Genomic DNA, 24,044 nt, shown 5'->3' on the forward strand with positions numbered 1-24,044 from the left:
CTGAAGAGTCAACCACAGTTTGCCGTCACGTGGGAAGGATCCGTTTACTTCTGCCATGCTGCCACAGGGTTATCTGAACTCCCCAGCTATTGCCACCTCTTGGTTAGGAGGCATTTGGACTTGGTGTAGGGCTTGAGTGGAATAATACCCTATGTGATGACATCATGATAATGTCAGAAAGAGAGGAGCAGGCTAGGACTGAATAGAATGCAGTAGTGACATATACATGGCCAAATGGGGCTGGTTAATAAATCCAGCAAGGATCCAAGGTCTTGCTCAAACAGTGAAATTCTAGGAATAACGTGGGCAGGAGTCACCTGGAATATTCCACAAGTGTGACTAAGAATAAACTGTCTTCCCCACCCCTAGGTCCAAACAAGAAGCCCAGCATGTGGTTGGTTGACTTGCATTTTGGAGGACTCATATTCCACTCCTGGGACTATTGCTAGCTCCCATCTATGGGACTGCATGGAAGAAAGCCGTATGTGAGTGGCTCCTGAACAAAAGCAGGCCATTTCCGTATTAGAAATGGCAGTTACGCTCTTGACTCCTTTGGGCCCTTATGACCTCCACTCAGACATGACTTTGGAAGTGTCTGACCCCCACAGCCCTGCACACTGGAGCTTGTGGCTAAAGCCCAAGAGTATGCCTCCCAGCTGTGACTGGATTTTGGATCAGAAAATCCCCAATTGCTGCTGCCTGGTATACACCATTTGAAAGACAATTATTAGCATGGTCTTGGGCCTTAATTGAGGCTGTCTCCGTGACAGAGGACATGAAATATTTTTGAAGCCTGAGATAACCCATAATGTCATGGGTGATGTCAGAGAAACATGCTGATAGGGAAGGCAGCACCCCGAAGAGTTCTGTAACCAAACTGAAATTGTTTGTGCAGGAGCAGGCTGCCCGGGGAATGCTAGGAGGCCCACACGATACCCGTGAGCAGGTCGCGTTTCCTCTCAGACAGACACTGGAGCCCCCCTGATGAGGTGCCGGAACCCACTGCTGCATGGGCTGTGCCGTAGGAACAGCTCTCGGCTGAACGACAAAGAGCTGCTTGGTTTGCGGATGGTAGTTCCAGGCGGAATGGACAATACCCTGTTTGGAAAGCGGCTGCCTTAAGACCGCAGGTGGCAAGACTCTGGTTGGGAGGAAGGAGGAGCAAATCAGCTCAGTCGGCTGAAATGCAAGCTGTTTTCCTTGCAGTGATGGAAGAATTGAACAGTGATGAAAGCCCATAATGTTGGGATTTCTATGGATTCATGGGCTGTAGCCAGTGGCCTGGCTGTATGGTCAGGTAGATGAGCAATGGAAAACGACTATGAAAGGAATGCCCTTGTGAGCTGCAGCTGTATGGAAATCACTCTGGGAATTTAAGGCGCTCACTAAAGTAGGAGATGTAGATTCCCATCAGAAGATGCCCCTTCCAGGAGTGGAAGGTGACTGGATCCACCAGATGGACCTGTCAGGTGCTGTCCTTAGAGGTGGCTGCCTGGGCCCGTGAAATGAGTGGACATGGGGGAGCTGCAGCAGTGCAGACACGGGATGAACCTACACAGACTCCTCTTGCACCCTGTGAGGCACAGAATGCCAACAAGAACTATTCTGACTGTCTACTGAGGAAACTTGTGTGTGGGGAAGATTCCCCAGGGGGCATGCCCTGCTTGTAGCTGGCCAGTGGATTACTTTGGAGCAATGCTAGTAGCTCCTGGAGGCTATACGTGGGTCCTGAGCAGAAGAGACACCCAGTGGTAGATGCAAATGCGCAAGATACCATTAAAGGATTGGAACAGAAGATTCTGCACCAATTTGAACCACCAAGTTACATCTCAGACCAAGGGACACACTTTACAGCCCATGATGTCCCATGGTGGGCGAAAAGACATACCATAAGATGGATGTACCATTTAGCATGCCATCTGCAGAGCAGTGCTTTAATAGGAAATTGGAATGGGCAGTTTAAACATTGGCTGTCTAAAATGGGGAAAGATAAAGGCATGAGGGAGTTGGCTTACACACCTTCAGAAGTGTGTGCTGCTCACACTGAACATGAGGGGTGCTAAGACAGGGTAGATTCCTCTGCTTTTCCGGGGGTCCTGGGGAAGCTGTGGTGGGGGAGGATGTTAGTGCCACCATACAGTTCTTCCCCACGTCACTGCCACTTCCTTTTTTCCTACCTGATTCAGTGGTTCCAGGTCCAGGGCTTCCTCTCTGGGGGCCAGAAGCAGGGAATATTTATAAAAGCAAGAAAGTGTAACCACACCCTAAATATTTATGCCACAATTCTTAAGGGCCTGATGGGGTGGACTGTGCCCTCACCCCATGTGTCCAGGTCAGGGCTGACAGCAGAGCCGTGCTGCCTAGTGGCCAGGACAGCCAGCTGGATCTGCACCTGGCTAACCCTACCTTCCGTGAGTGTGAGTGGATTAAGGGGAGGCACTTGTGAGACTGGTATTGTGCCAGCCATCTGGACCAGCACAGTAGCCATGCTTATGTCCCCTTCACAGGTGGAAAAGTCGGGATAAAGATACATGACAAATGGAGAGAGGGATAAACTGTAGCTTAGGATAAAAGGGATAGATAAGTGGCTTATGCACCGAGAGAAATCCACATTTTATTATTACCTTGAGAGAGGCTCGGACCAAGAGAATAACATACCTCCCAGGCACAGTTCTTAGCCAAAGCATACCAGCTGTCCAAGAGAGCGAAACTATGTGTTAGACAAGACCATCTCTGCTTTTGCAACCGGGCAAGGTCGCATGGCAGCCTGTAAACTGGAGTTTTATCACTGGGAGAAACAAGGGTGATAGATCTGTTGACAAACTGAACCAATATGAACCAATATACAAGTGTTTGTAATGACTTTATAGGTCAAATGAGTTATCACTGTAAATCTGTGCCCAGCACACACTGGCCTCTCCAAATGCCAGGCCTATTTGCATGGTACTATTGTTCTGTTGTATAAATGCTACATGAGATGTATGGGTGTGACGGCATGATCGTTTTGCTGTTAAGGAATCCATGTTTGCAGACCAGGGAGTGGACTGCAATAAAATGCCCTCCCTATTACTTTTCTTTCTTCCTCCTTTACTACCTTCTTCCCTGAATTCTTGCTTCCCTGGACTCGTCCTCACCAATACAACAGCACAGTAGCTGTTTAGCTCCATCCTGCACCTGAGCTAAGATGCAGGAGGGGAGGCAGAAGAAGCTGGTAGGGGCCTGGTGCAGGGTGCAGTGGCCCCTCATCTGAGGCACGAAGGTGGGTCACATTGAAGAGGAACAGCAGGGGCAAGGCCAGAGCCCAGAGGAGTCCAGTGTGACTCCTGCAAAGGGTGATCGGGCAGTGACCAGCTTTGCCTGTGCCCACGGCGGCCAGGTTACCTCTGGGCTTCATCACGTGACCTCTCTGACAAGAGGTTTGTAGAGGCTTTAAAAGAAATAAAGAAGATGCTCTTGTAGTTTTCTTGGTGTTTTATAAAATACCTCTGGTAAACCCTAGAGCTTATTAACAAAACAAATTCACTTCTCCCTCTTCCTGAATTGGGTGATGACTTGGTCCACCCCCACTGCTGTGTAGTTACAGCTTGTCTTAGGGCTCTCCCTGATGCTTGGAGGGAGAGATGAACTTTATCTAGGCTGCTCACCCTCTCCTCGGCTGCTGGAAGGCCTCTTGTGACTGCCCTTGCAGCCACAGCTGGGCTGGGCTGGGGCTGCTGATTACAGGGACAGGGATGCCTGTCCCCCACCCTGGCCAGGACCCAGGCACAGTTCTCTTAACTTCACCTGTCGGGACTGCACAGCCCTGAGGTTACCTCAGCTTCCAGCTCCACCGACCAGCTTGAGGTTTCCAGATGCTGTTGTGTTTTTTTTTTTGTCTTCTACTTTTCTGCCAGAAACAGCTCCACTTAAAACGGGGGTGTGTGAAAATATAGGGTTTTATACTTCCAGATAGAGCAAAGGATCTTTGATATGTAATGACCGTGTGTGTGTGTGTTGTGAGAAAGAGAGAGAGAGAGAGCGTGGGAGCTCTTTAATGGTCTGCCTCTCCAAGCCCTCATTAAAAGGGTATCAAGAATTCATTGCCAAGACTAACATCAAGAAGGTTTCCTCCTATTATTTTCGTCTTGGAGTTTCATGGTTTCATGTCTTAACATTTAGACTTTAATCCACTGGAGTATATTTTTGTGTATGGTTTGAGATGGAGCTCCAATGTCATTCTTTCACATGTGGTTATCCATTTTTCACAATACAGTTTGTTGAAGAGACTCTCCTTTTCCTTTTGTTGTCCTTGGCTCCTTAATCAGATGATCATATATGTTTATTTCTGTGCTCACTCTTTTATTGTGGTGTGTGTCTGTCATGCCAGTACCATGCTGATTTAATTACTGTAGCTTTGTAGTCTAGTTAGAAATCAGGAAGTGTGATGCCTCCTACCATGTTCTCTCTTGATTGTTTAGCTATTCTGGGTCTTTTGTGGTTCCATATGAATCTTAGGATTTTTTTTTCTAGTTTTGTTAAAAAAAAACACCATTGGGATATTTATGGGGATAGAGGTGTGCCAAGGAGGAGAGACACCTCTGTCTACCACCACCACCATTGTGGCCAGTACCAGCTTCTGAGTATCAGCTCCTGAGACTATCAACAGTGCTGATGCTGCTGTGCGTGTCTGTTTATACTTGTCCCTGGATGTCCACTCATGGATCAGCAGACTGAAACTGAACTGACCCATTTGCCTGCCAGGTGTCCCAACTGGTGGCAGCTGCCCTTCTACAGACACATTCAGAGTAGAACTCAGGAGCTGCCTGTGGCTCCAGGCCCAGCACAGTTTCTTCTCCCTCAACCCTGTCCTGGCCTCTCCTTTCAACTGCCCTGTTACCAGGGCACTGAATCTCTCCCCTCGTGTCCCTCTCGCACGTCTGAAGCATTTCACTTGATGTCAGGGGGCACAGCTTGCAGCAGCTGGGTGCACAGGGGCAGTGCACTTATTTGCTATGAGAATCAAGACAGTCGCCCCATTCCTTAAGGACTTGCTATGAACACTGTAAATGTCACAGGGACCTGTTCATTGGCTCCTACAGATGTGGAACTTGAGGTGCAGAGGGAATGAGCCCAATGACCTTTGTGGAACGGTGAGGGTTGGGTGGTGCTATAGGAAGATGGACCAGTGGCCCCGCTGTTCCTGCCACCCCCATTCACTCTGTCCCCCAGTAGCCCCTTCTACAGCCATCTGTGTGCCTTAACTTCTGTGCTCCTCACCAGGCCCCTGCTCTGTCAGCCCAGGTGTGCAGTGGGCCTACCTGTGGCCCAGCAGAGAGGATTCTGGACTCCCTGACAGGGCTCTGGGGTAGAGCCTATGAGCAGAGTCTGTGGCCCAGGACTTCACAGGGCCTATCTGGGTACCAACCCCAGCCTCCTCATCCAGGTTGTGGCATCTCAACATGGAGCCACCTGAGGACATGGTGCCTGGACAGATATGGAAGAGGCCACCCAAACCTCCTCAGGTCTCTGCCTGATATGCTTTTGCAGGATAAGCCTCCAGAGGAGGAGCCCACAGAGCCTGTCACCCCTTAGGAGGTGCTCACGGAGCCTGTCACCACTAAGGTGCAGTCCACGGAGCCTCTCATCCCCTCAGGAGGAGCCCACAGAGCCTCTCACCCCTTCAGGAGGAGCCAACAGAGTCTGTCACCACTCAGGTGCAGCCGACTGAGCCTGTCATGCCCTCAGGAGGAGCCCACGGAGCTTGTCATCCTTCAGGAGGAGCCCACGGAGCATGTCATCCACTCAGGAGGAGCCCACGGAGCCTATCATCCCCTCAGAAGGCACCCATGGAGCCTGTCATCCCCTCATTAGGAGCCCACGGAGCCTAGCATCCCTCAGAAGGAGCCAACGGAGCCTGTCACCACACAGGTGCCGCTCCCCGAGCCTGTCATCCCCTCAGGAGGAGCCCACGGAGCCTGTCATCCTCTCAGGAGGAGCCCTTGGAGCCTGTCATTCCCTCAGGAGGTGCCCACGGAGCCTGCCATCCCTCAGGAGGTGCCTATGGAGCCTGTCATCCCTCAGGAGGAGCCAACGGAGCCTGTCACCACTCAGGTGCAGCTATCTGAGCCTGTCATCCTCTCAGGAGGAGCCCATGGAGCCTGTGATAACTCAGAAGGAGCCCACAGAGCCTGTGGTAACTCAGGAGGAGCCCACGGAGCCTGTGGTGACTCACGAGGAGCCCATGGAGCCTGTGGTCCCTCACGAGGAGCCCACGGAGCCAACAGTGCCTAAGGCTGCCCCAACACCTGTCAGCCCTTACCTGATACCGTGCCTTGTCCCAGCGCTCTTTGTGTTACTGTTGCTAATCTTATGCATCTGGTGCTGCAAGCAGGTGAGGGAGCCCTACCCACACAGCCCTGTGCCCAATTCTCCAGTACCCTCTCAGGTACCCTGGCACCTGCCTGCCCTAGGACCCTGCTCTAAGGTCATCACCTGACCAAATGCTTAGGTACAGATGCTGCCCCCCCATCCCTGGGCCCACACAGCTGGATGCTGAGGGGCTCTGCACCTCAGGCTTGCCTCAAGGAAGTGGCCTATGAGATGCCATGGCCACTGGGGAGAAGTGACCCAGGCTCTGAGACGGGGCTGCCTCACAGGAGCCAGTGCTCTGCGGGACTCAGGTGGACAAAGTCTGGGGAGAGACCTCTACTGTGGAGGGGAAAAGGGATTCCGAAGGGGCAAAAATGGCCACAAAGGGAGAAGCAGGTGCCCCAGGATTCCTGTCCTCTGGGGCAGCTGTGCCTGTCAAACCTGATGTGGCCTCTGTCCATTCCTAGAGACTTGTCATTCCTTCCCAGTCAGTACTCTGGGCCAGGTTGTGCAGGGACCTGTGCTGCGCACGGGACAGAAATAGAGCGGCTGCATTCCTGCCACAGCAGCTCCAGGTCATGTCTGGCCTGCTGTTGGTCCCTGGGGTGCCTAAACAGAGCAACAGCAAAGGCCAGAGGCTGGCCCGGGGCGGGGCGGGTGTAGAGGTGCTGGCCAGCCGGCCCCGGAAGGAAGTGTGTGGGGCTCTGGGAGAGGGAGGACCTGGAAGAGGTGGGAGAGGGCGGGTCCAGCAAGAAGCCAGCAGGTCCCAGGCGGGTGAAGGGGGCCGCGAGGGCAGCAAGTCAGGCTGTGGGGTGGCCTTCCCCGAGGGCGGGGCACTGGGGATGGGGGCTCATGAGCTGGGGAGAGCAGGAAGGGAAGGGGGAGTGACTCCTGGGTTCATACGACATGAGGGCTGTCGATGAACACCCTGAGTGGGACGTCTCTACCGGGAGCAGCCGCCCGAGCCTGGCTGTGAGGGATGCCCAGCCCAGGTGAGCACAGAGCCCATGGACCAGCGAAGCAGGCATGGCTCACCTGCCGTGGGACCCCAACCAGGGCCCATTGCTGGGGCACAGCATCCCGAGGCAGGGAACGAGTATCTGGGATTAGTGGGAGACAGGCCTCCCTGCCCAGGGCTATACCCTGCATGGGTGCAGTGTAGCCTGGGGAGACCAATTCGCCAGTGTCAAGTGAACACAGCCCTGTGCCTGCAAATGCTCACATCCCTGACAGCCCTGCTTCAAGTTACAGAGCCCCAGGACCAGGTTTCTCTAAGGAGTGCTGCCTTAGGGAATAAAAGAGACATGGTAGAGTTTCTTGCCCTTTTGGGGAAGAGCCATATTGCAGACTAAAAGGAGTTTGCTGGTTTTTTCCCCTGGAGGACTCTCCCCTAAGATACAGGGCACTACTCCTTTGTCCTTGAGTTCTCCCAGCAAACATTTGCTGAGTGGCCAGTACATGACTGGTGCAGGGCAACAGATACCGTATCGCTGCCCCAGGAGCTGCCCTGCCAGGTAGGAGACACTGTTTTCTCCTCCTAGGACCCACAGTTGGGTGACCGGATATGCCCCACGGTGATTGTGTCTGGGTACCTAGACAGGGTAAGAGCTATAGAGGTGAGAAGGGCCCTAGGGAGAAGCTGAGATGCTGGGCGGGGCTGAGGGAGGACGGGGGCAGCCCAGAAGGCACAGCCTGGGCAGAAGCCTTTGCAGAAGTCCCTTCAGCAGACTGAGGGCCAGAGCCGGCTGCAGGGCCCTTGAGGCCCACTGAGAGGAGGGTTGACGGGGTGTGTGGAGGGGTCTAAAAGAATCCCGCTCCCAAGGAAGAGCTAGGGCCACACCCAGTGGGTCTAGCAAAGAGCCAGATGGGACTCTCTCCCCTCCTTTGGAGGCAGCAACCAAGCTGCAGGCTTCCTGACAGCCACATCTGCTTTTCAGGGCCAACAGGACACATTGGGTGACTTCGCCCACAGCTGCACGCAGGGCCCACTGATGTGCTGTTAGTGCAGGAACATGGTAAGCCGGGCATAGGGATGCTCCCCCTGCACTAGGGGCCTTTGCTTTTTGCCCCTGTGCATTTCACTCAGGGACTGATGGTCAGAGAGTCCTGTCCAGGCATCTGCCAAGGAAGACGCCCAAGACATGGAGGCATGGTGCTCATGAGCTCCCCAGCTGGCCCTGGGCATGGCACCCATGCAGTCCCTTGCACTGTGGACTCATGGATGTCAAGAAAATTCCTTATCTAGAGCATTACCCAACTCTTCAAAACTGAGCTAAAAAGGGCTACAGGGAGGTAGGCCAGCCAGGCTCTGGTCTCCCAGGTATCATCCCTCTCCTCTGAGCCCCCCACCCTGGGGCTGTGCTGGGTCCCCCCACCCCACCCGCTGAGACTCAGGACTCAGGAGTGGATGGGAGCATGGCCAAGCCCCCTCAGTACTGCCTGGATGACAATGACTGGTTTTTCCAGGTAGTAAATATTCTCATATCATTGCCTGTGCAATGGGGGGAATCCCAAATATACAATTGTCGCCTGGGAATTCAGTTAACAGTGACAATTTTTACTGAGTTCTCCCTCATGGGACAGATGCTAGCCTCAGAAATGTACATATTTCCCAGTTTTAATTCTCCAAGTAACTGCACATGTAGGTACTAATACCATCCCCGGTTTACCAAGACAGCCCTGACACACAGACAGGACAAACGCCTTGCCCTAGGTCACAAGGCCTGGAGGTGGCAGAGCTGACTGGAACCTCGAGGCCTGGCTCCTCCCTTCTCACTGCCCTGCCTGCCTTTCGGGGCAGCATTCATCACTTACAGTGGCTTTACCCCCAAATTGACAGAGGACTGCCCTACTCAGACCCTGGGGCCAAGGACAGCAGTGGTCCTGGCTCACCCGGGAGGCATGTCTGAGATTCCTCATGTGTAGACTCCTTTCACTGAGCACGCCAGGGGACCCAGAGGCCATTACTCTCCCAACATCTATCTGAGGGCTACATGGCCACATTCAGGGAACCCCAACTCTCAGCAGCTGGGCAGGTGGGCATTTAGAGGCTGTGAGCATTATCATTCTCTTTCTATACCAAGAGGTCCTTGGAAGTGGCTGCCTCCACAGCCTGTCACCCATCTGCAGGTGCCCCACTCCCCTGGCACTAGCGGCCTGCAGCAGCTCATCCCTGCAGCACAGTCATGGACAGGCCCTGCACAGGGTTTGGGCTGCAGTCGCAGTCTTATCTTGTCTTCCCTGCCCTCAAATGGCAGCAAGGGAAGTCATAACAAGATCTGAGGAAAGGGAGTCCAGAGCCAGGACAAGGGGCTGCCTAGGAAAGGTAGGGCGGATTTTGATGCCTGGACAGAGTCTCAAAGGAGGAGCCCAGGCTGGAGACCAGCATCCAGGGACAGGAGGGCATCCATAAAGGCCCACCCTGCCGGTCCTGCTGGGTCCTGAACTTGACTCCTTTGAACCAAGGAAACCAAAGCCTTCTCCAAATTCCAGTGGCATCTTAGTGAACTTCTCTGTCTACTCTTCTGTGAGTATAGGCACATTTGCCTTGATTGTTTGTTTATAGTTTATGATTCGTAGTTAAGACAGAAACAGTAGCCAAGACAGAAAGAATTTGTTCACCATGAGGATTTATTTGTTATCTTTCAGAAAGTTGCAAACTGTTGAGAGTTGGACTTGATTAATGATTGTGCATGGAGACCCCAATACAGAATGTGATTGTTGTTAACCATTTCATCAATAAGTATGAGAGCTGCCTTCTCGGCACCACTCTTGCGCTGTCACGCCTTGAGTCCCCTGGCTGGTCCTTAGGTCTTCGACGACCAATCGCGTCTCTTCCCTCATCTGCGGATCAGAGACAGGGAAGGGGCCCGACAAGTGGCACCCGAACGGGGACCTGATAGACGGTCAGAACTTAGGGCAAAGAACCTCTGCTTGGGGGCACTTGCAATTCACAAGTGGGGAATGCACTGAAGATCGTCGATTTGGTAAGATTCCTGGGAAAGTGCGCGCAGGGAACAGGATCAAGCCGTCAGGGACACTATAACGGGCCAAACTGAAACTAAAGCAGCTAAACCGGAGGATTATTTAAAATTACTCCGTGCCCTCCTAAAAACATCAGGAGTGAAAACTTCTAAAAAGGATTCTGCTCAACTCTATAAATATATTTAAAAATATTGTTATTGGTTGCCACCACAAGGGACACTTAAACAGGATGATTGGGAGAATGTATTAAGAGATTTTTAAAAAGCCGACAGATAGGGAAACGTCATCCCTGTGCCTGTTTGGTCTTTATGTAATTTGATCACTCTCGCCTTGCAGCCTTTGCAAACCCCCACTGTCTGAAACCAAGTCAGACACACAAGAGTGGGAGAGAGAACTTTTAGATGATGTGGAAAAATCAAGCAAGCGGTCTTCATCCCCACATCCACCTGACTCCTCTTTGTCCTACTCTTCCTCTTCTTCAGAGACTGATGATGAGAGTTCTGTTTGTTCCTCTCATCGTAAAAAATCTCTTCTCTGTTCCTGCTACGTCTCCTTTCGCAGGCAGGAATACGTAAAGCCCAGAGGGAGGGTGATATAGATGCTTACCTGACACCCTTAGTAGCACCAGTCAATTTAACTCCTTTTGGTCCAGGTGAGGATCCTGACTTTCCACAAACACTTTATACACCTATTCCTTACAAGACATTAAAAGATTAAACAGGCTATTTCTTCATATGGTACTAATTTTCCATATGTTGTGGGTCTCTTGAGGGGGTTGGCAGAACAGCAAAGAATGATTCCTCAAGATTGGGATTTATTGGCTCGTACTTGTTTAGACTCCTCTGAGTTTTTACAATTTAAAACGTGGTGGTGTGAGGAAGCCAAAGCACAAGCTTTAAGAAATCAGTGTGACAATCCTCCAATTCTTATAACTGCTGAACAACTAGCAGGACGAGACTGGCTGCCGATAGAAAGACAAGCTGGGTATGATGACACGTAGTAGTTGGACACAAAGAATTTTCCACAAGCCCGTGGAATTCCCCTGTATTTGTTGTAAAAAAGAAATCGGGAAATTGGAGACTTTTACAAGACTTCAGACAAATTAATGCAGTTCTTAAACCTATGGGACCTTTACAACAAGGCCTCCCTTCGGCTATGGTTCCAAAAGACTGGAACATGGCTGTAATTGATCTTAAAGATTGTTTTTTTACAATTACTTTAGCTATAATAGACAGGGAAAAGTTTGCTTTTACCGTCCCTTCTTTAAATTTGCAGGCACCTTCAGAAAGACTCCAATGGAAAGTACTTCCTCAAGGAATGTTAAACAGCCCTACAATTTGTCAAAATTATGTGCACAGAGCTCTTCAGCCTATATGTGAAAAACGGCCTTCAGTTTATATCATTCATTATATGGATGATATTCTCATAGCCCTACCTAAACATCTATCTCTTACCAATATTCTCAATGAGACTGAAACTGAATTAAAACAATGGGGATTACAAATAGCGCCAGATAAAATACAAATACAATACCCAATGAATTATTTGGGAAAGAAAATTCAATAATCCCTCAGAAAATTCAGATTAGGAGAGATCATCTTAAATCTTTAAATGATTTTCAAAAGCTCTTAGGAGATATTAATTGGATCTGATCATTATTAGGAATTCCAACTTATAAATTACAACATCTTTTAATACTTTAAAAGGACCCTCAGATCTTAATAGTCCTAGAGACTTAACCTCAAAAGCTGAGGAAGAACTCAAGTGGATAGAACACATTCAAAAAGCTCAATTATCAAGAATTGATTTACACAAACCCTTACTTTTAATAATTTACTTTACTCCTCATTCTCCCACAGGATTGCTCTGTCAATGTGATGGTTGGTGAGAATGGGTATTTCTGCAGTATCAAACTAAACCCTCGTTACAACCTTACATTGACAAAGTAGCCTCCATTATCCTGAAAGGATGACAGAGACTAAGACAGATGATTGGTCAAGACCCTCACTCCATTATTCTTCCCTTATCTAAACAAAATATTATGCAGGTATTTCAAGAAAATACTCATTGGCAAATAGCATTTTCAGATTATTTAGGAAATATTGACTGTCATTACCCTAAGAATAAATTATTTTCCTTTTTTCAGCACCATCAATGGATCCTTCCTCAAAAAACTTCTCCTAATCCATTAATAAATACTGTTATCTGTTTTACAGATGGTACAAAATCTTTTAAAGCAGCCTATACAACTTGTTCTGGTTTGTCAATAACTTTTCAAATGTCTTTTACCTCTACACAACAAAATGAGTTATATGCTGTATTGCAAGCTCTGCAAGATTTTCCAAGTCTTCTCAGTATTGTTACTGACTGCTTAGGTTGCTTTTTCTGTTCCTCTATTAGAAGCTGCAACATTGGGCACCGTATACAGTCTCCTATTAACAATATTTTCTCAATTACAGGTGTGTATCCGTCAACGTCTATATCCCTTTTTCATCACTTATATACGATCACATTCTCATTTACCAGGTCCTTTATCATACTGTAACGATAAAGTAGACAAGCTTGTTTCTTTAATTACGCACCAGCTTAACGATATCACGACCTGACTCATGCTCCTTCCTTCACCTTACAGAAGCGTTTTTCTCTCACTGCATCTGGAGCTCACAATATCTTGAATTCTTGCCCAACCTGTTCTCAAATTAATTCTCCTCATTTGCAAGCAGGAACTGTTCCCAGGGGAATGCACTCTAATGCCCTGTGGCAAATGGATGTTACTATTGTTCCTGAATTTGGAACTCTTAAACATGTTCATGTTTCTGTTGATACTTATTCTTCATGGGCGACAGCTTTACCAGGAGAATGATCTCATCATGTTATTACTCATCTTTTACAAGCATTTGCAGTTCTAGGCGTTCCTGCCACCATAAAAACTGACAACGCTCCAGTTTACCTTTTATCTACGCTAAAGAAATTTTTTCAGCTGTATAATATTACTCATAAAACAGGCATTCCTTACAATTCTACAGGTCAAGCTCTAATTGAACATCGTCATCTTACTCTTAAGCATTATTTGTTAAAACAAAAAGGGGGATTACTCCCTGATATGATAAAATTAACTGCAAATCAACGCTTAAAGCATGCTTTACATGTTCTTAATTTTGATCTCTTAAATGGTGATAGACGATCAGCTATGGAAATACATTTTTCTGACAATATTTCTTTTCCTGAAACAACAGCAGTTCCTGTGTGGTGGTCTCCAATAGGTTCTTCACAGTGGTATAAAGGTTATATCAAAGTGTGGGGCAAAGGGTTTGTTTGTGTCATTACAGAGGATCAATGTTTGATTTGGCTGCCCAGAAAAAGCATTAAGATACGATATGAAGAAGAATTCCCAACATCAACATCCTCTGGAAGAGCTGCTCCAGAGGATGGCCACCAACAAACTTCACCACTGGAATGAAGCTTCCTAGATAGTGAAGTTTGTATTTCTATTTTTGGTGATAGCATTCATACATGTACACACTGCACAAGCTTGCACTATTACAGCTAGTGTGAGCAGTCCTCCATATTTAGGCTGAGTAGTAGTCCTTCGGTGTGTATCCACCTGTTCTACTCCTGTAGGTCCTATGGTATGGAAAAAAGATGCCAAAAAGATATATAGACAAAAGTATGGAGGAAAACTTGGATGGAATAATGCAACTGATGAGTCTAAAAGAGATAATACTCGCTATGACATTTATAAAACAGTTTTGACCAGAAATGATATTGGCAATTATTATTGTGAGAAATATTAAAAAGGAGCTCCTGATATATTATATAAAAGTAGTTATGTCTACTTAGACATATCACTCGCTCCAGAGAGGGAATTTTCTTCACCTAACATGTGGTTACAACTTGCAAGTCGAGGATTGAACAAGTCATCTTTTGTGTAGCAGGAGATTCCTCTTATTAGTGGATTATTAAAGAAAAATTTGATAGGTATAGGACTCCCTTTTTCTGTTTTCACTAATATTTCAGGAATAAACATTACTCACTCTCCTGAAGTTCTTACTCATGAAATTCAATTGAACTTACCTGTCAGTACTACTATGGTTTCTGAGTGTATATGTATTAATTGCACTCATATTCCTTCCCACTGTAATTCTACTATTCGTGTAAAATGTCCTTTTGGATAGACTTCCAAATGGCTGGGTGTTTTTATGCAATAAAAAAACATATCAAGCCTTTTCTTCACATTATCAAGGTGTTTGTGGTGTGGGACGTATTCTCCCTGCTCTTTAGACCATCCTGGATATCAACACAGACAGGTTTCTCGAGCCCTGCCACCTGATTGTGACGACAATTTGAAGTTGTTGGATCCTGTTGCCGTAGCTGTCTGCTGCATTCATCTTACCAGTTCCAGGACTCGTAGGAATGCAGAACGAAATATCCAAGATGGCCTATGCATACAGTAAAACAACAATTCTGACTGCTTCTATATTATCTGAACTCAACCAAGAACTGGGAGAAGTATGAGTTGCAGTACTTCAAGATCGCGCTACTATAGACTATCTATTGTTAAAAGAGCATATGGGATGTGAACAGTTTCCAGGCATGTGTTGTTTTAATCTGACTTTTCTCAAACTATTCACAATCAAATAGATAATATTCATCATATTATTGATAAGTTTTCTCAAATGCCTGAGTTACCTAACTGGTTTTCTTGGTTTCACTGGATATGGCCAGTAATTGTAGGCCTGCTTCTTTTGTGTATTTGCCTTCCTATCTTTATAGCCTGAATGCATCATATAGTCATCAGTTTATTGAAACCATTGCATGCTTATGTTACTTTCCTGGAAGTGATGTCTAAGAAATGATTGTTCTTTGTATTGTTACTCATGAAAGTCCATGCACTAAATCTTTGTATTTTGTGATTTCTACGATTAAGGCTGGACATAAAAGTGAGAGTATGAAAACAAACATCAACTAACATCACTCAACTCCTAATGCCTCCTTTTTCTGTATGTTCTCCCCCTGTGTGGCCCCAGAGATGGCTGGTTAGCCAGAGACGGGTAAGATTCCTCATGGGAGGAACAACCTAAGACAGGCACAGTCATAAAGGGTCAACAGGTGAGGCGGTGGGGGCCAACTGAGGCGAGGCTTAGAACCTTGTCCCCCCATTTATATGAGGCATTCTTTGCTGCTCTCGTCCAGCTAGGTTAATACTTAAAAAATTAAAAACGGATCTTTCGCTTGAGTTACAACAATCATTATTTCAAAGTTCTTTAATAAAAAGGGGAAATGTGGGGATTTATATATAAAGTACAAAAATCATATGTATAAGCACATTTGCCTTGATGGTTTGTTTATAGTTCATGATTTGTAGTCAAGACAGAAACAGTAGCCAAGACAGAAACAGTTTCTGTGACACGAGTGCTCTTGTATTGTTCATCATGAGAACTTGTTCCTTATGTTCAGAAGGTTGGAAACTGTTGAGAGTTGGACTTCATTAATGATTGTGCATGGAAACCCCAATACAGAATCTTATTGTTGTTAACCATTTCATCAATAAATATGAGAGATGCCTTCTCGGCACCACTCTTGCGCTGTCACGCCTTGAGTCCCCTGGCTGGTTCTTAAGATCTTCGATGACCAATCGTGTCTCTTCCCTCATCTGTGGGTCAGAGACAGGGAAGGGACCCGACAATGAGCTAATTTTTCTCTCTGCATAAACTGGAGTTGGGTTTCTAACACTTGCAACTGAAAGCATTTTAAAATTAACATATCTGCCAACTGGTTGAATTCTCCTCTAGTGAATATTAGGGAAGTGCAGAAGAGTCTCTGCACAACAACTCAAACTTTTAATGCAAAACATAGCTTATTAATCATCTGTCAAATACATGCAATGTATTTTATTTAATGGAATAAAGCATCAAGAACTTAAAAGCATATTCCTCAAGTATATTCTTTAAGCGAACACAGGTATTTACTTATAGCTTATTAATCATCTGTCAAATACATGCAATGTATTTTATTTAATGGAATAAAGCATCAAGAACTTAAAAGCACATTCCTCAAGTATATTCTTTAAGCAAACACAGGTATTTACTCAAAAACATATAATTTTTACTGGCCAGCTTTATAGTTTTGAGTGTGTAGTTTGGATTTTGAGCTTTCCTTCTCTCCAGACATTGCTGGTATCTCACCTGAAGTGTCAGCTGTCATTAAGCTAATAAACCTGAACACTACAGGGGGTTAATTTACACTTGTTCTTTCATTTCAGACTGTTTGCTCACTCATTTAATTATTAGTCAAATATCTGAGCAAAGTTCTTTATTAGATATGTTAGCATTGTCACCAGCCATGAGAATCACTAGTCCTGTCCGTTCAGATTATCAAGTAAATACTTCATTCAATAAAAGCTTTGTCTGTTACTCTTCTTACCACCCTAAAACCAGAACTATACTTTTACTTCTCAACTCCTCCCCTCCCAGCCATGAAGGGCCTAAAGGCTCAGCTCCAGGAACACTGTGTGTATCTTCCTTGCATAGGACTTAGTCTGGTAACCATCACTTAGAATGCTCATGTTTATCTGCATCTTTATATTCTCAAGCTCTGCATTGCATACCCAGAATTTCTTTTTGAAGTGTACCTTTTGTTAAGTAGTTCCAGCTATGCTTGGCACTGCAAGCAGAGAATCTAGCACAGGAGAAATGCCTTTTAAATTGTTTCTCATATAGTTTCTGCATGTAGAGATTATAAATGCTATGCTAAGTTCACAAAAACGTATAAAAATAAAACTATGAGTATAATACAAATCAGATGAAACAACACACTTAGCTACATCTAATAATTTTATGGGGTCTTTATGGTTCATATTGGGTTTTTCAATGTTCACAAAATAAATAAATAAAAGTCCTGAAGTTTGAGAACTAATGTATAATCAATGTCTTTCTATATTCTTTTCAAAGTATTCTATTTTCAAAGTATTTCTATACTCTGCTATGAGTAAAGAATGCATAAAGCCAAGCTATTATCTGGATTAGAATTAATTTTTGGGCAGGCAGATAGCTTTTTATTTTCATATATTTTTTTGGATTTTTCTCACCTCTGAAGTCAGCCTCATTAAGATTTATGAGCTTTGTAAATTCTTATAAAGGTTTTTATTGAGCTACAGAGGTGCCCTATGGAACATTCAATCCCAGGTTTGGGGAAGATGATAGACAAGTAACTTGTCACTTCTGTCTAGCCTGGCAATGAGAGGATTTATCTATCAATGAATACACTCATCTTTTTTTTTATACATCAGCTATTTTTTAGTTTACCTAACTGTGGATGACAAACAAGTACATCAGAAAGATGAAGCATCTGATTTAACAGTTCCATTAAATCCCCCTTTTTGACTCATGGGAGATTCAGACAAAGCCTGAGGGAAGACTTTTATGCAGTCATACTCTTCCTAATTAACCATCTAAGTAATTCACTGCTTAAAATCCTTCCAATGGCTTCCAATAATCTATAGAATAAAATTCAAATCCCTTAGCCTAACAAATTATTGAGGACAACCACCCTCCCTACCATTCACATCGCATTATAGCTCCCCTTGCAACCAACTGGTAAACTTTAGAAGCTAAATACTCTTTCACCTAATTCACCTGCGCCCAACACAGATAGCCAATGTTCCAAGCTGTTTCCCCTCTCTGTACTTTGCTGCTGCTTCACACTGTCTTTTCCCTCCTATCAGCCTGAACAAGTAACACACACTTTTAAGAGTGAGGCCATCTGGACAAACTAGAGAGGATAAATTCCCAGAAACATTCTTTAAATATCTAAAGAAGAATTAATAGCAATCCTCCTCAAAGTCTTCCAAGAAAAGGTGAAGAGAACACTCCCAAACTCATTTTACAAAGCCAACATTATCCTTATACAAAAGTCAGAGACAGCCAGGACAAGAAGAGAAAATTACAGGATTAAAACCCCAATGAATATAGAAGCAAAAATACTGAATAAAATACTAGCAAACCAAATTCAACAGCACCAAATACTACATACACCATGATCAAGTGGGGATTTATCTCTAGGATGCAAGAATAAATCATACAGAAATCAATAAATGTGATTCATCACAATAATAGAATGAAAGATGAAAATCATGATCTCAATAGATGCAAAAAGTTTTCAGCAGATTTCAACATCCTTTCATGATGAAAACCCTCAATAAATTGATAATAGAAGGAATGTACTTCAACATAACAAAAGCCATATATGACAAGCCCACAGCTAACATCATAATCAATAGTAAAAGCTGAGAGCTTTTCCGCTAAGATCAGGAACATTACAAATGTGCCTGCTCTCACCATTCTATACAACAGGTACTGGAAGTCCTAGCAGAGCAATCAGGCAAGAAAAAGACATAGAAGACATCCAAATCAGAAAGAAGTAAAATTGTCTGTTTGCAGATAACATGATTTTATATGTAGGAAACCCATAAGATTTCACCCAAAAACTGTTAGAACTAACCAATGGATTCACTAGTTGCAGGATATAAAATCAACATACAAAAATAAGTTGTGTTTGTATAGATTAACTGAACTACAGAATACAAATAAAACAATCATTCATAATAACATCAAAAACAATATAATACTTAGGAATAAATTTTGTTGGTTTGCAAACTGATCCATGTACACAGAGGTAAAGGAGAGACCAAGGTAAAGAGCTGAGCAGTCCAGACTGGTAGGTGACAGTTTTAGTAAGTGAGGGAACTCAGTTACATCTGGTATTTGTTTTGGGCAGTCACAAGACAAGCAGATCTCCACACCCACCTACCAAAATCTTAAAGAGTATATGAAGGTCTTAACTGGATTTAGTCATGTGTACCATCCAGACGGTCTCCTCACCACCTTACTCCCTCAAGGCTGCATCCTTGGAACAGTTCCTAGTGTGGAACTGGCGGGTGGAACACGCATTCCAAGGACAAGGGATGGGATGAGGTGTCCAGTTAGCCAGCTTCCAGATCAACCGATAGCCATGTGCTCTTGATGAACTCCTCCAACATCCCCATGACTGCTCTTAAAATCTCACATGCCCCCCTCATCTGCAGTGTGCCCTGAGTGGTCAGCAAGGGGTTTCCTTATCTGGCTGCTCTGGAGGCAGATGCTACAGCAACAGTATAGCCATATGCAGGGAAAAACACAGGTTAAGACAATGATTCCCAAAATAAGTAATATTTTTTCCACTAAGAGTCACATGATCTGAACCATTGATTTATTAAGTCCCCCAGGTTGCGAGGCAAACACTCAGTGAATTTATTTGTGTCCTAAATGATTTAATAAAGACTGTGCATTAGCACACTCATCATGTATGCACACACAACATTCTGTTTGGATAATGGCACAGGTGTCTACTTGCAAGGCAGTAATAATGTCCAAGGCCATCCATTTTGAAGGACAGCTGTCCTCATCAGAGACATTTCAGTGTTCAGTAAAGACAGTCTTTGCTGACTATCATTTAGGGCTTACTGGGTGAATTTAGTAAGGGCTTCTCTGTGCGCTATAATTTCCTCCAGGCCATTGGAATAAACAAACAGCCAAATGTTCGTACTAGCAGAAAACAAAATGCACCTAGTGGGCCTTAAGGAGAGAGAGGTTGGCAGCTTTAGGAACTTGACCTGGTTTTACATACCATACATGCAAGCCAGGGAAGGCAGCACTGTGAGGTGTGAGGAGATGGACCAGGCCAGATCCCTACCCTTCCCTCTCTTTCAGTGGGTCGTGTTCCATTCCAAGTATCACTGCATTTCAACAGGTCTGGCTGGCAGCAGGATAACGGGATCCCTGCAGAGACTGAATAACTTCCCCTCACTTAGGGGCGCAAGGTGACTCACCATCCTTGTGAGACATCCTGTTGCAAATCCCAGTGGATGACACCTTTCCCAGGCATGACGGGACTCGGTGTATTCAGCAATACAGCATGTTGATCTACGGTTAGTGTTTGGACAATGGCTGTATCCTAGGACCTCCATACCTGAACAAAGTTGGATGTCTTGCCAGGGGTCCCCAGTCTTGCATAAGGTGCAACAGGCCCTACAGGTTATTCAAATGTATTAAAGCTTCTGACAGTTCTTGAATACATCCAGCAAAGGTGGTTTTACTTGTTAGTAATTTAATCCTTTGCTTTAATATTCCATTGTTCCTTTCTACAAATCTTATAGGGAGATGGAACCTCCATTCAATGTAATGTTCTCTGCCCAGTTTTGTGTATCATGACCTTAGAAATGTGACCCCTAAGCACTGTCTATTCATCAAGCATATTCATGTATGATACTCAGCTTCTCTGATCCCCTAACAGTGGCAGTCTGGTTTCCCTATGTGTGGCAACAGGGAAGAACTTACATTAAGCCAAATGCTGTGTCTACACAAATCAAGGCATATCTAGAGCCCTCACTGAGTAAGGAGGCAAGTTTAACTAATTTGCCAATCTCTCACTGTTAGGGAACTCAGGTAGATGGTCCCAGGCTCCTTTAGTTGTTGTCTGGACATTTTTCAGAACATATAGGACTTGCTGTTACTACATTAACTAAATCACTGTATTTCAAGGGCAAATCTAGCATCCTTGGCAATATGTCATTCCACCTATGATAGCCATTTTTCCTATGCACCCAATCTGCTATATCTATTAAAGGATCAGTCTCTGGGCTCATTCTTGGGCTAAGACATAAGACTCCCCAATGCCAGGGGTGTCATCACCTTACAAATCAGGACATGGAAAACAGTGAGGAATGCTTCAGGTTCCTGCAAGTGAACCCAAATGTCTTTGCACATATCCTGACCCTGACAAGGGCTTATTTATGAGCATCCACACCTTGGCTTCCCATTGTCCAAGCCACAGGGTTAATCCCTTCAGACCAGCCCAACCGTCAGTACACAGGGTGATCAGCCAGGGCTCATTTAAGTGATCATCAACCAAACTGCTCTGAATTCAACCCACTGGCCTCTGCAATTTGTTCCTGTTTCTATGCAGATGGTTTCAGTGTTGGGCTGAATATTGAGGACAGTACAAGTGGGCAGGTTGCCCCTCTGTATACCAGACATCAGAGGACTTTGCCCCATCTCCTGCCTATGGGCTGCAGGCTCCACTACAGGAATGTATGGGCGTTTGGAGGACCTACATACTCTACAGGGCCTTACAGCACCCACATTTCTAGAGACAGTGGGATGTACACTGAATATTACACAACTTTGATGAAAGAAATAGAAGATGAAAACAAATAGGATATCCTGTGATCATGGAATGAAAGAATTAATATTCTTTAATGTCTGTATTACCCAAAGCCATGTATAGATCAGTGAAATCTCTATCAAGATTCCAATGGCATTTTCACAGGAACAGAAAAAACAGTCCTAAAATTGCTATGGAACCATGAAGACCCCAATAGCCAAAGCAATACTAAGAAAGAAGAACAAAGCTGAAGTGATAACATTTCCTGATTTCAAACTATGTTTACAAACTATAGCAATCAAAACAGTATGTAACTGGAATACAGGCACATAGACCAATGGAACAGAAGAGAGCCCAGAAATAAACCCACGCATGTAAACTAACATTTGACTAGGAAGCCAAGAATACTCAATGGGAAAAGGATAGTCTCTTTAATAAATGGTGCTGGGAAAACACTATAATCACATGTAGAATGAAATTGAGCTATTACTTTATGCCACTCACAAAATGTAACTCAAAATTTAGGACATGGAACTACAAAATTCCCTGAAGAAAACAGGGTAGAAGCTCCTTGACATTGAGACTGGCAATGTTTTCTGGAGATGAGGGCATTGCGATTAGCATGTATAGTTCGTGGTGGGCACGGGAAGGGCTGTGCAACACAGAGAAGACTAGTGATTTTACAGCATCTTACTACGCAGATGGACAGTGACTGTGAAGGGGTATGTGGGGGGCACTTGGTGAAGGGGGGAGCCTAGTAAACATGTTCTTCATGTAATTGTAGATTAATGATACCAAAAAAAATTTAATAAGAGATTAGCAACAATAACATAAGAAGTATAGTATTAAGTTTCGGGAAAGACCTTTCTCCCACAGATTACCTTGACTCATCTTTCTGTGATGACAGATGATAAAACACCTGCATGATGTGATGGACTAAGGTGAGTGATGGAGTTACTGTGAGATAACAGCAGGCTGACCATCTGAATTTGTCAAGAGGCTCAACTGCTTTCAGATCAGGTTGACTAACTGCAACTGCAGAAAGTGAAAGACTGTGGATAAGGGAGGACTACTGTATTTCCATACCCCTGCATGCAGGGAAAAACGAGAAAACACCCTGGACCTCTTTTCCTTTCCACCCAGTCTTCTCCTAATGGTCTCTCCCATTTGCAAAAGCCAACCAGGAGAAAGGGGTTCTGGTTAACATAGTGCACAGAAGTCAATTTCCTGGGGTACTGAGCAGGGCAAAGGGTGGAGTGGATTTAGAGGAGGAAAGCCATTTTAGCAGGCTTCCCGCTCATGAAAGAGCACAGGAAGGGTAACAGGAAAAGTAGGGTACTGTCAGAACTACCAAAGATCTGGGCTTCCAGTCTAAGCCAGTAGGAGAGTGGCCTAACACATGGGTACTCTATTGAAGGTGTTTCAATCGTAATGGGCAAATATAGGATATAAATACATAACACTATGCATCAACCATCAATGATACACATGCTTGTGTATTTAATGAATACAAGTACAAGTGATGGAGATTATCACCAGGGAGAGAGGAAGGGTGACAGGGTGGGAAGTCTTCAGTTGCTTCTGTGGGGAATAAGTCTGAATCAAGTATGACAAAACAGCATCATGTGTTAAGCCTAGGTGTTGGTTACACCATGACATTACTTCATGAAATCAGCAAAAGAAACACAAACTACCAGACCCCATCATCCCTGTCCCAGGACTGCTTGTTAAACATTTACCAATATACCACTCTAATCATGGAGTTCAGGCTCTGGATCTAGGCTGCATGGGTTAAATACCAAGTCCACTATTCAATGGATGTATGATCTTCAGAAAGTTGATAACATCTCAGTACTTTATTTTCCCCAACAGTAAAATGAAGATAATAAACCTACTTAAAAGGTTATGTTATGAGGATTGAATAGTTTGATACATGTGAAACACTTAAAAAGGAAGAGCTATTCTTAACATAAATACCCTAGACAAAGAAGTCCTGATACTAACTGGAGATGGGTCCAAATACCTTTGCTAATTCCAAATGCACACACACTATGATGGCGTATTTATTCTCCCCATAAATTAAAATTATCAATAGCTCTTTTCACATTCCTTTTGACTACTAGTAGACAGAATGTTCAGGCATATTTTTGATCAAAGATGTATATACACACATATGTATAAATTCATTTTTTCAAGTTCAGATGGCAATAGTGGTTGTTGAGTTACCCAAATCTAATTGGTTTCTGAGTTTCAGACACTAAGTAGTAAAGATAATGAAAAATTTAGTTGAAAGTTTATCCAAATCTATTTGATTCCTGAGTTTATATATGCATACATGAACAGGCATACACGCACACATACATAGATCCATTTTTAAAATCAATCCATCAGAGTTCCCATGCAGGAAACTCCTTATAAAAACCAATAAGGCTATACACTGGGCAGGCTGGCACAATGCAAAGAACAGTTTTGGACCCAGCCAAACATGAATATAAAGCAGTACTGTGGTCCAG

General features: G+C 44.9%; 1 protein-coding gene across 11 annotated transcripts in view; it reads left to right on the forward strand.

The window, feature by feature from the left end:
- LOC108409655 (uncharacterized) overlaps positions 1-15,923 on the forward strand; it is a 40,368-nt gene extending 24,445 nt beyond the window's left edge. For 3 of the 11 annotated variants that reach the window (XM_073239339.1, XM_073239334.1, XM_073239336.1), the window contains exons 4-6: positions 370-6,370; positions 7,890-7,949; positions 8,286-15,923. In XM_073239339.1, the coding sequence (XP_073095440.1) occupies positions 5,771-6,370; positions 7,890-7,949; positions 8,286-8,351 (726 nt within the window). In that variant the 5' untranslated portion in view covers positions 370-5,770 and the 3' untranslated portion in view covers positions 8,352-15,923. Of the gene's footprint in view, positions 1-369; positions 6,371-7,889 lie in introns of all 11 variants that reach the window. The other 8 variants (XR_012132515.1, XR_012132516.1, XM_073239338.1 and 5 more) reach the window with 8 other exon arrangements.
- Positions 15,924-24,044: the final 8,121 nt, after the last annotated feature.

The sequence above is a fragment of the Manis javanica genome, chromosome 6 (genome assembly GCF_040802235.1).
Source record: "Manis javanica isolate MJ-LG chromosome 6, MJ_LKY, whole genome shotgun sequence".
Taxonomy (NCBI): Eukaryota; Metazoa; Chordata; class Mammalia; order Pholidota; family Manidae; genus Manis; species Manis javanica.